This window comes from Sturnira hondurensis, unplaced genomic scaffold (assembly GCF_014824575.4).
Source record: "Sturnira hondurensis isolate 20B ecotype Veracruz unplaced genomic scaffold, ASM1482457v3 Scaffold0004136, whole genome shotgun sequence".
Taxonomy (NCBI): Eukaryota; Metazoa; Chordata; class Mammalia; order Chiroptera; family Phyllostomidae; genus Sturnira; species Sturnira hondurensis.
Window position 1 is genome coordinate 54,374,690 of NW_028076767.1, and position 13,496 is coordinate 54,388,185.

The 13,496-nt window shown below is 35.8% G+C and overlaps 1 protein-coding gene across 23 annotated transcripts in view; it reads left to right on the forward strand.

Moving 5' to 3' along the window:
• Positions 1 to 13,496, forward strand: part of BAZ2B (bromodomain adjacent to zinc finger domain 2B) — a 382,453-nt gene that overhangs the window by 310,578 nt on the left and 58,379 nt on the right. For 14 of the 23 annotated variants that reach the window (XM_037044636.1, XM_037044615.1, XM_037044614.1 and 11 more), the window contains 3 exons: positions 441 to 485; positions 728 to 760; positions 1,989 to 2,054. In XM_037044636.1, the coding sequence (XP_036900531.1) occupies positions 441 to 485; positions 728 to 760; positions 1,989 to 2,054 (144 nt within the window). The remainder of the gene's footprint in view (positions 1 to 440; positions 486 to 727; positions 761 to 1,988; positions 2,055 to 13,496) is intronic. The other 9 variants (XM_037044621.1, XM_037044626.1, XM_037044631.1 and 6 more) reach the window with 2 other exon arrangements.

Sequence of the window (13,496 nt, forward strand, 5' to 3'; positions counted from 1 at the left end):
CCCTTGGGATGGTGCCCTCAATCATAGGTAGGCATGAAAATCTCAAACTGACCCCATGCTCTCTTGTTACTCTCACTAATATACAGTCTGTAGAAATGATATAGGTACTGTAAGGTATGGAGTGTATTTTGGAATTTATATTCAGAGTTTAGAGAGTTCTCATCAGCTAGTCAGTTCAATGAGTGTGCCATTGAAGTGCGCTGTTAGGTCACTGAATTGGAAGTTTAAATGGCTACTGAAAGAAGATCCTTCCTGTTGCCATACAGTTTTTATGTCACCACATGAAATTGCCATTTTATAATTAAAAAATGATTGGATATTTGCAATTTTATGTTTCAATCAAATGGAAGACTGCAGAATCTGAGAAGAGGAATTTTTAATACTTGTAACATGCTCTTAATCTTCCCTCAGTCATATATTAAAAGTTTCTTATCTTTAAGGAAAAAGAAATGAGAAGACAACAAGCTGTTCTTCTGAAGCATCAGGTCTGTATACATATAGTCACACAAACGTAGCAATGTATATTGTTTATTTTTATTAAATCAATTTTGGACAAAATCTTCAACAAAATTTCTTAAATAGTTCCAATATAATTCCTGCTTAAGTTTTTCCTTCATCTTACAGTTTATTGCCTTGCTTTGGTATTGGTGTCTTTTGGGGGGTTAAAAATTGGTTTCGTGACTCTGTGATTTCTGTTTCATAATGTTGTGCCAACTCTTTCTACCAGGAGTTGGAGAGGCATAGACTAGATATGGTATGGGTATGTTTATTTTTGTACATCTAACACCGCATTGTGATTTGGTTGTGATATATGGTTGTCATAGCAATGCATAAAGTGTAGCACTGGCTGCTGTCATATTACATACTGCTGCATGGCTTTACAGCACAGTGCATTGCATACATCTGCTTGTCTGTCTACAAAGAAATACGGTACATTTCCAAGACGTTTCATTGAATTGTGCAAGCCTCATATAAGGCTGCTGTCTAAAAATTTACATTACTGATGTCACAGCAAAAGTTAGATTCCTATACAATTTCAGATAATTATGACCCATATTCTCCCATCATTCTAGACACAAAACTGCCATTGACTACAATGGGAATTTTGAGTTAGGTCGATGAGAGAATATGAAATATGTTCTGGTTTAATAGACAAATTTTGGAATTAATTTTAGAAATATCCCTTTAGGGGGATTACATGTTTAGACTAAAAATTGATTAAATCTTATCATTGATTTTTTTTATCTATAAGAAAATGAGATTATCAAAATAAGCTGGTGCTTACCTCATTTTTATATCATGACTTTTAGATTCCACTTACTAGCCCATGGTGCAGCTTTCGTGGCTTTAAATAGTGCATCAAGTGGCAGACATCAGTAAATAGGGATTTCCCATTTCATTGGTGTTGGTGTATTAACCACAACTAGTTTAAATTTACATAAAACTTTTAAAACACTTTATTGTTGACATATTGGATTTACAAAATGATAGTGTAGTTGAAATACAAATGATTCTAAAATCATGAAGTTAAAGTGATTATAAAATCAATTTCTGCCTGATCTGAAAATTTACAAACAACACTATCTTTAGTTTAATTGGCTATAGTCCATATTTGTGGTTTTTCTAATAGCAGATGTAAGGTAACTGACCTGTTCCAGCCAACCATTATGCTTTTTGTTCTGCCAGCTTTTGAAGGAGCATCACAACTGACCATGAGTAAATCTTGTATGCTTCTGTTTACACTGTCTCCATGTTCATTGCTTTATCTTTTTGCTTTTGATTGTTCTTGTATTTGCTTTCTAAACCTGAACTAAAACATGCACAGACTGGCCATTCTTGTCATATATTTAGTATTTACTGTGACTTGTCTATAAATGCTAAACATGCTACATGGAGTTTTTTGTTCTGTTTTGGTTTTTTATTTGAAAATCAAACTATGAAAATTAATAATAGCTGAGTTATTTTCCTATTTTTATCTGGCCTAATAGGAACGAGAGAGAAGGCGACAACATATGATGCTTATGAAAGCTATGGAGGCTCGTAAGAAAGCAGAAGTAAGTATATGTTTCTATATTACCATGTCATAAATTAATATTACCATGTCATAAATTAATATTTTTTCTAAAAGCACTTCCTCTTCTGAATATGAAATTCCAGAGTATGGGTTTGTCAGAATTTACTGGCTTTTATTAACAAACCGAAGGTTAGAGAAATAGTAACCAAGTGTGAGAACATAAAAGAATACAAGGAGGAATCCATTGTACGTGTTAATTTTTTGTACTGAGATTTAATTATCATGTTTTAATGGAGAGAAGGGCATTCATTCGGATAAAAATAGCTATTTATTACTGTGATCAGAGTTTCACAAAGCCAGTGTGACAGCATGCTTAGACAAGGCTCGTGTGTTGTCATTGAAACACTAGTCAGTCCAGCCATGAACTTCTGTCCTTCGAGTGATCGTGGGTATCCTACACGTAAAAGTAGACCTGAGTGCTTTCCTTAAATTAGGGTTTTAATGGAAAATTATTGAAATAAGTCAGAATGAGCCCGTTTGGAATATAATAGAAATCAGTTAAAGCTTAAAAGATATCTTACAAAGGAATATGTTCTGCATTAAAACAATTGCCTATTAAAACTAGAGTTTACAGTTTAAAAGACTCATATTCCCATCTCGGATCTGAACCAACTTGCTTTACCTCTGTAGGCTATTTTATTTCGTTTCATTTCATTATTTTTAATCCATACCCAAGGATATTTTTAGTGATTTAAGGGAGGAAGGGAGGGAAGAAGAGAGAATGAGACATTGATCGGTGGCCTCCCATATATGTACCCTGACTGGGGATCAACCCCCCAACGTTTTGGTGCATGGGACTGGGACTATGCTCCAACCAACTGAGCCACCTGGCCAGAGCAGGGTGTTTCTTTTTTAACATTGAGATAATGATAGCTGCTTCCTAGGATTATCAAGTGATGTAAACATTTAGTAAATTAGACTCGATAAGGGGCTTCTGGTCAAAATGGAGGCATAGGTAAATGCGGTACTCACATCCTCCCACAACCACGTCAGTATTACAACTAAACTACAGAACAACTATCTGTCTGAAATCTAGCTGAACACAGGGTATTCTACAACTAAGGGTATTAAGAAGAAGCCACACTGAGACTGGTAGGAGGGTTAGGGACGTTGAACAGGCCAATAATACACCAATGTGCAACAGGTAAAAATTGGAAGGGATATCTCAGCTTTGCAGGTCCTCCGTGAAAAGCAAGGAGTCCCAGCCCCCCACCCCCCACACTAGGCCCCCAGCCCAGGGCCGCAATGCTGGGAAAAGAAGTCCCCATAACTTCTCAATGTAAAAACCAGTGAAGATTGTGGCTGAGTGAAATGGAGGGCTCCTGGAGTCCTAGGAGGTCCTCTTAAAGGACCTGTGGACATGCTCCTTCTGAGCTCCATTGCTGGGGCCGCAGCTCAAAAAGCTCCAGGGACTAATGGGAGGAACTGAACTGTCTGGCATCAGGACAAGAGCTGAAGGGGCAGCTTTCTCCTAGACAGAAGTGCTGGCAGAGCCCATTGTTCCTTTTCTGAGACCCTCCTCCCCTACCCATAGACCTGGCAGGCAGGCAACATATCTGAATCTCCATTAACCTGGCTATCACTGTTTGCCTGCCCTGGTGATTCCTCGAGACCCTGCCCCACCAACCTGAGGGCTCATCTAAGCTGTTCCAGTGGCATTTATATACAACTGGACTGTCTAGGATCACGCTTCAGACTTTCCTAAAATCTCTCAAACAAGTAGCATCTGGCCTTGGCATGCCCATGCTTTATAATTCTTGCTCTGTAGCCCCAGGGCTGGTGCTAGCTGCAGCCAGCTGTGGTTCACAGCTTGGCCTCTCCTGGACACTGAAAAAAAGAAGAAAGTTTTTACCCTTTGCAACCGCATGGACCTGGAGAAAATTATGCTAAGTGAAATAAGCCAGTTGGAGAAAGACAAATACCGTATGATTTCATTCGTGTGAAATCTGATGAACAAACTGAACTAACAAGGAAAATCAGGACAGACTCATAGAGAGTAGGATGACAACTAGTGGGGGGGCGTGAAGGTTAGGGAGTGTGGAGGGATTCAGCAGAAAGGTGAAGGGACTTGTGGACATGGACAACAGTGTGGTGATTGCTTGATGGGAGGGGATGCAAGGGGACTAAATGGTAATGGCAAAAATACAATAAAGATTAAATTAAAAAATAATAATAAAATAATTTTACTCGGGGTGTTTTTTTAGTTTAACATTCATAGAACTGTTATTTTAAAAAAACAATATAACAGTATATATCTTAAATAATCTTTTATCAGAATGTTTGAGAGAATCCCATAAGTAAAACTGAGTTCTTAAAAAGTTGCTATGTTCTGCTAACTATGAACAGGACCTATGAACAGGATTAGATAATTTACCAGTTTTTCTCAGCTTTAATTGTGGTCCTTTTGTTAAATGAATGATATCTATACATCTGTCATCAACTAAGTATTTAAATAATTTTTAAACTACTAGTATGCAGAGCATTAAGTCAAATACTATGTGTCAAACAAAATAATATTAAAGATGCTTTTCATTATATCAGAGATAAAACTTTACAGTATAGATAGTTAAGCAGTAATTAGATATACTTAAAAATTTTTTTATTTGTTTTTAGAGAGAGAGGAAGGTAGAGAAAAAGAGGGAGAGAAACATTGATGTGTGAGAGAAACATTGATCATCCTCTTGCCCACCCGCACCCAGGGTCCTGGCCCACAACCTAGGCGTGCACCCTGACCAGGGACCTGCAACCTTTCAGTTTGCAGGACAACGCTCAACCCACTGAACCACACCAGTTAGGGCTAGACGTATGTTTTTACTGACAATCCAAACTTTTACCAAATCATTTATATAAACTTGCACCTCAATGAATATTAGCAAAGCATTCCTGTATGTACTTGTTCCTTTCCTTATTATTTTTGAACATGTGTTAATGTCCATCATGGGTATATGTCGGTTTCATATTCTGCCTCCTGTTAGTTCCTAATAGCCCTATCTATATTTTTTTCTGTTACTAACTATTAAAAGAACATATACTCTGGCTTTTCTCCAGATCATATAAATCCTTCTCCCTGTAGTAAAAGAACAGACTTTACTGTAAAGTTAAATCCATATGATACTTAAGCAAGGTCAACTCAGAATTCTAAATTGGCCTATGTGTAACCCTTGATTCTAAACCTGATACATTTAGACATTTAATTATTAGATTCTAAAAAAAATAAAAACAGGACAATCAAAATGCACATGTTATGAGTAATGTTTAAAGAATTATGTTAAAAATGAATTGTTTTCACCTTGTTAATTAAAGATCTGGAACATCTGAAATTGTTCTAAGTAACTCCCCATATCCATCAAAGAAGGTAACACAAACGCCACTTTTATGTTTCTTTGTGTACATTACACTGACCTTTTTTTAAATTATTAATTCAATACAATTTTTACTAAATATAATTCCAAATTTTATTGGCTCCCTAATTTAAAAATTTAATTTTTATAGTTTTTCTCTATATAAATCTATAGTTAGTAATATTATTTAGACATGTACATTACTTGTTACTGTTATATTAATTTTACATATCAGTATATCATAATAGTTTATAACTGTTTTCATAACATAATGTGAGACTGAATAGTCCTTACTTAGTCTTGAATAAAACAGGCTTATTTCCCAGTATAATCAAGTAATATAAAATATACCCGCTGTTATTATTAACATTAGTAATCACCAGAAACTTAGTTTGGTTTAAGTGGCATGACAAAGTAACTAAAAATCTCCTGTTTCTTTTATAAAAAAGAAAAACTGTACCAGTCACACATTTATAATCACTTTACTCATATTAACAGAATAAATAGCCATAGGAATTGTAACAGAATCTTTTGTATGTCTCTCCAAGGATCAGTAAACTACAAAAAGTTGTTAAACATGCATCTATCACAGAATGAGTATGTCAGCACTGTAGAAAACAGAACCATAAAATGGAAGAGGGTAGTTCAGGTTTTAGAAGTCATTTCGTCAGCAATTTGCAATTCATCTAATAAACAATGTGAAAACAGAAATAATGTATAACATCACCCTCCCCAGTGATTCAAGTTATGAGAATATTTTATAATCTTATATTATACTGACCATAACTTACTGAAAAATGAAAAGATAAAGGCGAATCCCATATATGGACAGTTTTATTTAAGCAAATTCATCATTCAATTGAAAACATAGGAAGTGTACTTATATGACATACTTATATATTGTACTTGAATAACTGCATTTGAAAATAAATGTAAAAATATTTTGTATGAGCTATTAAATGTCATATAAAGGAGTAAAATATTTAAAGAATTGTTATCAATTTCAATGTATTAAAATCTTTAATTATTTTACTCAGGAATTATTAATAATTTTGGTTATAATACAGAAGACACTTGTATAACAGTAATTATTCTACACAGTACTTAAAGATATTTAATCTAAGTACAGACTTTAGTGTAATAGTTGGGATATTTTAAGAAAACATGATAGCTGGTAGGCTTGGTTCTTTTTAAATATTACTTTATACCTGTAAATTACAATATAAATAAAATAAATTTTATTAAAATATGAACAATAAGTGTTTTGCCCTGGCCAGGTGCTCAGTTGGTTAGAGAGTCATCCAACACACCCAAAGGTTACAGGTTTGATTACTGGTCAGGTCATGTACCTCAGTTGCAGGTTCCTTCCTTGGTTGGGGTGCATACAGGAGGCAACCCATTGATTTTTCTCTCTCACATCAATGTTTATCTCTTGTCTCTCTCTCTTTCTCTTTCTAAGTCAGTAAACATATGCCCTAGCCAGTGTGGCTCAGTTGTTTGGAGCATCATCCTATAGACCAGAAGGTCTCGGGTTTGATTCCTGGTCAGGGCACCTACCCAGGTTGCTGTTTCCATCCCAGTTCAGGGCACGTACGAAAAGGCAAGCAATTGATATTTCTTTTTCTCACATCACTGTTTCTCTGTCTCTCTGTGCCCCCTTCCTCCTTCCCTCCCTTCCTTTCTCTTTAAGAAGCAATGAAAAAACATGTCCTCAATCAGGATAAAAAAATAAAATAAAATCAATAAAGATACCGCATGTGAATATTAAATATGTATAAATACACACATAAATATATTTCTTCAGTCACGTGATTCATAATTTTTCATTTGTGTAAACAATGTTTATAATATTCATAATATTTTAATTGTAAAAATAGGCCCCTTTAAAAAATTGCACTGATTTACTCATACTCAATATGTGACCATAAAACAGTATCATTTTTATTCTTTAGATTTATCTTCTATAAATGGCTTTTGTTAGTAATCTTATTTATACCTTTATTTCCTGCACCCTGAGGTAAACCTGTGTCTCTTAAATTATGTTTTTGAAATTTTAAGTACAAGTTGCTGTCAAAAGAGATGTATTCTTCTAATTATGCTTTGAACAAGCACCTAAAAAACCCAGTAGAATCATAAAATGCAAAAAACATAGGCATCTTTGCAACATGGTCTCTTGAAAATAGCCTGTTTAGCAATCTGATGAGTCATAAAACTTTATAATAACAGGTCATTGTACCACATTCATTGTTTTGGTTCCAAACTTTTATAATTCCAAAATAGAATAAATTTATTTCATGTATTTGTTACTACTCTGTAGATTTCCAGAAATATTTCATCTATTCTTTTAGAGTCCAAAATAATATTTTTATATACCTAAAAAAGTGATTTTAAATTTTTAGCTACATATTTAGAGCTATCTAGGATATTTGAAATTAATGTATTTGCTATTAAAAGGTTTTCAACTTTGAAATGAAATTTGAATGACTTCTTAACTAAGACATTAGTAATATTTTGTTACATACAATTATATTACTATAATTAAGATTATTAAAATACTTCTTATTATAAAGGACTTATGTTCCAATAATTAACATTTATTTCAAAAATTCCTGCATCTGAAAAACTGTGTGGAGGAGAGGGGGGTGTACAAGGGAATGAAGGCCAAATCTCAATTAGTAGGAGGCATACTGATTTGCTTGTAATCATTTATAATCAATCTAAAATATAATCAAGAGCTATATTTTATAGTCATTTGTGGGCAGTCTTAAGTTAGTGCCCCAATATTTAACCAATATTAGAAATGTAAAATGTATTTTAATATTCACTTTATATTATGCTAGGTTTAATAAGTCTTGTCTCTGATAGGTCACACATTTTTTTGTGAACTGATCTTGCAAAATAAAGAAGTTCCATTGTAAAATCCTAATATTTGGCATATGAACAAATATATATGTATATAATATTACAGAAATTAGATGTAAGATTAAGCATGGTAACTTAATTTATCGAGAAAAGGCTTATGAACACTTACAGAAAGGATGGCAGCATAGGTGAATGTGGTGCTTGCTTGCCTCCTACCACAACCACACCAAAATTATAATAAATCTACAGAACAACCATCGCACAGAACCCCCAGGAATCTGGGTGAATAGAAGTTCTACAATGATGAATTAAAGAAGAAGCCGCATTGAGATTCCTAGGAGGGCAGAGACAAGGAATGGGCTGGTCCCACACCAATGTGTGGTGGGTGAACATTGGGAGGGATAGCTTGCCTGCAAAGGTTTCTTCCCCCTCCCCTACCCAAGGAGCAAGAGGTCTCAACCCCACATCTGGACCTAAGCCCAGGGTCCAGTGCCAGGAATAGAAGTTTCTGTAACATCTGGCTGTAAAAATCAGTGGGGATTGAGGCTGAGTGAGACAGAGCTTCTGGAGTTGCAAGCAATTCCTCTTAACTTAAAGGACCCCTGCGTGGACTAATTCGGACTCACTTCCTCTGACCTATAGCCCTGTGGAAGCACCTTGAGAGGCACCAGAGGTATACAGATGGGTTGAAATGGAATTGTCCAGCATCAGGGTGAGAGCTGGGAGGGGGCAGCTTTCTCCCAGAAAACAGTGTTGATAGAGGCCATTGTTCCTTTGCTTAGCCCTCACCTGACATAGCCAGCAGGCACGCTCCATGTTAGAGATCCCATCAACCTGGCTCACACTGTTTGCCCCATCCCGGTAAGTCCTTGAGGCTCTACCCCACCAACTTTTGGCCCACCCAAGTAATTTCCAGTGGCTTTTCCATATGAGTGGCCAGTCTTGACTCATGCTCAGATTTTCATAAAATTTCTCAGACAGGTAGCATCTGACCTCAGCATGCTTCATATCTCTCACTAAGTGTCCCCAGGTCTGGCACTAGCACCAGCCAACCTTGGTTTACAGCTTATCCTTGCTGAGGGAGCCACTAAGCCTGGCACAAGTAGCACCTATATGCAGATTGCTTTGTAGCTCATGCCAGGAGGCTACAGGCAGAACCCAGGCAGTTGCTGGCCTTGGCCTATACCTTCAGGGAGGCCACAAAGCCAGCTCACTCAGTGGACAGCTTCAGACTTCATTAAAGCACCACCAAGACTCCTCCATGATGGACACACTCAAGGGGAGGACTCAGTAGATACCAGAGCCCCACCAAGTAAATCCTACTCTAAGAGTGGGATCCTGCACAGATGATCCTCCACAGTGGTCAGTGGAAACAGCCAGTCCTTGCAGCCAATCAACCTGGGAGTAAATCCCTGCCACTGATGTGACAACAGCAATCATGGCTCAACTACAACAGGAGAGTGTACACAGCCCATATGAAGGGTGTACTTTGAGTGCCCAGCTTGGGTGATAGAGGATGCTGTGTCACTGGACCCTGTGGAACACTTGCTATATTGGGCCACTCCACCAACCCTGGGAGGTGTAGCAGTTCTACCTAATACATAGAAACACACATAGGGAAACTGCCAAAATGAGAAGACAAAGAAACATGGCCCAAATGAAAAGAACAGAACAAAACTCCAGAAAAAGAACTGAACAAAATGGAGGTAAGCAATCTACTAGATGCAGAGTTCAAAATACTGGTTATTAAGATGCTCATTGAACTTACTGAGAACCTCAACAGCATAAAAATGGACCAATCAGAAGTAAGGGTACACAAACTGAAATGGAAAATCATTTACATGGGATCAAAAATAGAGCAGATGAAGCTGAGATTCAAAACAGTGATTTGAAATATAAGGAATCAAAAAAACACCCAATCAAATAGCGAAAAGAATAAAGAATTTTTTTTTTAAATGAGGGTAGCATAAGGAGTCTCTGGGACAACTTCAACTGTACTGACATTTGCATCATGAGGGTTCAGGAATGAGAAGAGAATATAAGAGATTGAAAACCTATTTTAGAAATCTAATACCAGAAAACTTTACAGAAGGAAATAGATGTACAAGTTCAGGAAGCACAGAAAGTCCCAAACAAGATGAATCCAAAGAAGCCCACACCAAGATACATCATATTTAAAATTCACAATGTTAAAGACAAAGACAGAATCTTAAAGGCAGCAAGGGAGCTCTACGAAGACTGTCAGCTGATTTCTCAACAGAAACTTTGCAGGCTTGAAGGGATCATCAAGAAGTATTTAAAGTGATGAAAAGCAAGGGTCCATAACCAAGAGTACTCTACCCAGTGAAGCTGTCATTTAGAATTGGACAGATAAATTTATGAAAATAATGCTCTCTCTGCTAATGGTAATAACAGCAATACTAAACAGATGCACATACATACATACATACATACATACATATATAAACACTTTGAACAGGTAAGGTGAAGCTCTAGACTGATTGTGCTCAGCCCAAGATTCTAGCCCTATCTCTGCATGTAAGAGAACAATGAATGACTTCTGCTGCCATGGGAACCTACCAATTTTATGACTCAATGATTAACAAAAGCAGAAAAATTAAATCAAGCGAATGCTTTATTCAAGTTCTCAAGGTCTCAAGTTCTAATCTAAATAAATAACTCAAATATAGATAAAATACAACCTTGTCTACAACTTGGAAATGAAACAAAAGATACAGTTGGGTTTTTATTATTAGCAAGCTATAATTAATATTCAAAACCAAGATAGGGTCACCAACAGCAAAATCATAGAATTGGACAGATAAAGAGCTTTCCAAACAAGAAAAAGCTAAAGGAATTCATCACCACCAAGCCAGTATTATATGAAAAGTTTAAAGGGTCTTTAAGAAAAAGAAGAAAAGATGATTTAAACAATAAAATGTAAAACATATCTATCGACAATTGAATCTAAAAAACAAATGAACAAGCGGAATAGACTCATAGATACAGAAAACATTTTGACAGTTGTCAGATGGTAAGGGGTTGGGGGAATGGGTGAGAAAGATGAAGGGGTTAAGAAGTACAAATTTGTTGTTATAGAAGAATTATGGGGATGAAAAGTATAGGATGGAGAATATGGTCAAGGATATTCCCAATAACTATGTCAGATGGGTGCAAGATTTTATTGGTATGATCACTTAGTAGGCTATGCAAAGTCTAATTACTGTGGTGTATACCTGAAACTAATATAATGTATGTCAACTATAATTGAAAAATAAAACTGACTTAAAATCTAAAAAAAATTCATAGGTTAATGGTGGGTAAATATGTGGCACTTTCAAACAGTACACTATGTCTAGATGAGAGTACTCCACAAATTTCAGTGTCTTCAAATTTGGCTTCAAGTAGCACTACCACTTTAAAATTTAGTTGCTGGAAATATTGTGAGGTAATAAGTCTATTTTACTTTGATATGGTGGGGTCTATTTATAACCATATCAAATCACAGTTTTTGCAATTAAAATGATTAATATAAATAATGCAATTATATGCATAATATAATTTAGATGTTTTTAAATTCCAAAATATCACTTGCATATTATTAAATGTATAGAACTCTACTTTTGGATACAAAGTTTATTTATAATTGAGAAATAGAAGGCATCTATTATGTTTGTATTCAGAATGAAATATAAAAGGTAGGAAAAAGTTGGCTATTAAGTATGTTTAATGACTAGTACAAATGTTGGCCTATCTGTATTGATGTAGCATTTGTAGAATTAATAATTCATCAAATTAATAAGTGCTTACATAATTTTTGTGGTGAGGCACACAGAATATGTGCATTAGAGACAAATGATAACTATTATAGCAGGAAATACAAACAATAATTAGACCAATTTGAGAGGAACTTTGAACTGATAAAAGCTTTGGAGTCAGGTTGAAAATCAAATCATTGAAAACTTTCTTGAGGTGTCCGGCAAATTGTAGTGCTGGGAATTGACTAGGTCCATGAAAAATGGCTGAATAAATTTGTTCCTTTGACAACTAAAAGCTCACACTAAAGTGGAGTGGTCAACTTTAAACAAATAATTTTTATATACAGTACAATAAATGCTATAATGTTTTGTGCTCAAAAAAAGAGAAATATCAAAATTACTGAAATAGCTGTGGGAAGAACAAAAGAAAAACAGACTTTATTTCTATGGAAAGGAACAGGAACTATGTGTTCCAGGCAGAGGGGAACACATAGTGTGTGTGTGTGCGTGTGTATAAAATGTATATATGTGTATATACTATATGTATATGTTTATATCAAAAGTATATATACTTTTTTATAGTTAATTTTTTAAAATTTAATTCTTGTTCAAACAAGAATCATGTTTTATATTGCCTGCCCTGCCCCCCCCAGTGCTCCCCACCTCCCTCCCATTTCCGCCCCCCACCTTAGTTATTGTCCATGTGTCCTTTATACTTGTTCATGTGAGTCCATTCCCTTTTCCCCTATGATTCTCTCCCCTCTCCCCTCTGGACCCTGTCAGCCTGTTCCGTATTTGAGTGTCATTGGTCATATTTTGCTTGCTTGTTTATTTTGTTGTTCAGATTCCTGTTAACAGTGATATCATACGGTATTTCTCTTTCACAACCTGGCTTATTTTGCTCAGCATAATGCTTTCTAGTTCCATCCATGATGTTGCAAAGGGTAGTAGTTCCTTCTTCCTTTCTGCAGCATAGAATTCCATTGTGTAAATGTACCATAGCTTTTTGATCCAGTCATTGACCGATGGGCATCTAGGTTGCTTCCAACTCTTGGCTATCATGAATTGTGCTGCTATGAACATTGGGGTGCATAGGTTCTTTTGCATTGGTGTTTCAGGGTTCTTAGGATATACTCCTAATAGTGGAATTGCTGGGTCAAAAGGCACATTCATTTTTAGTTTTCTGAGAAAATTCCATACTGTTTTCCATAGTGGTTGTACCAGTCTGCAATCCCACCAACAGTGAACTAGGGTCCCCTTTTCCCCACAACCTCTCCAGCACTTGTTGTTTGTTTCTTTATTTATGATAGCCAATCTGACTGGTGTTAAGTGGTATCTCCTTGTGGTTTTAATTTGCATGTCTCTGATAGCTAGCGATATCGAGCATCTTTTCATGTTTCTCTGGATCCTCTGTATGTCCTCCTTGGAGAAATGTCTGTTCAAGTCCTCTGCCCATTTTTT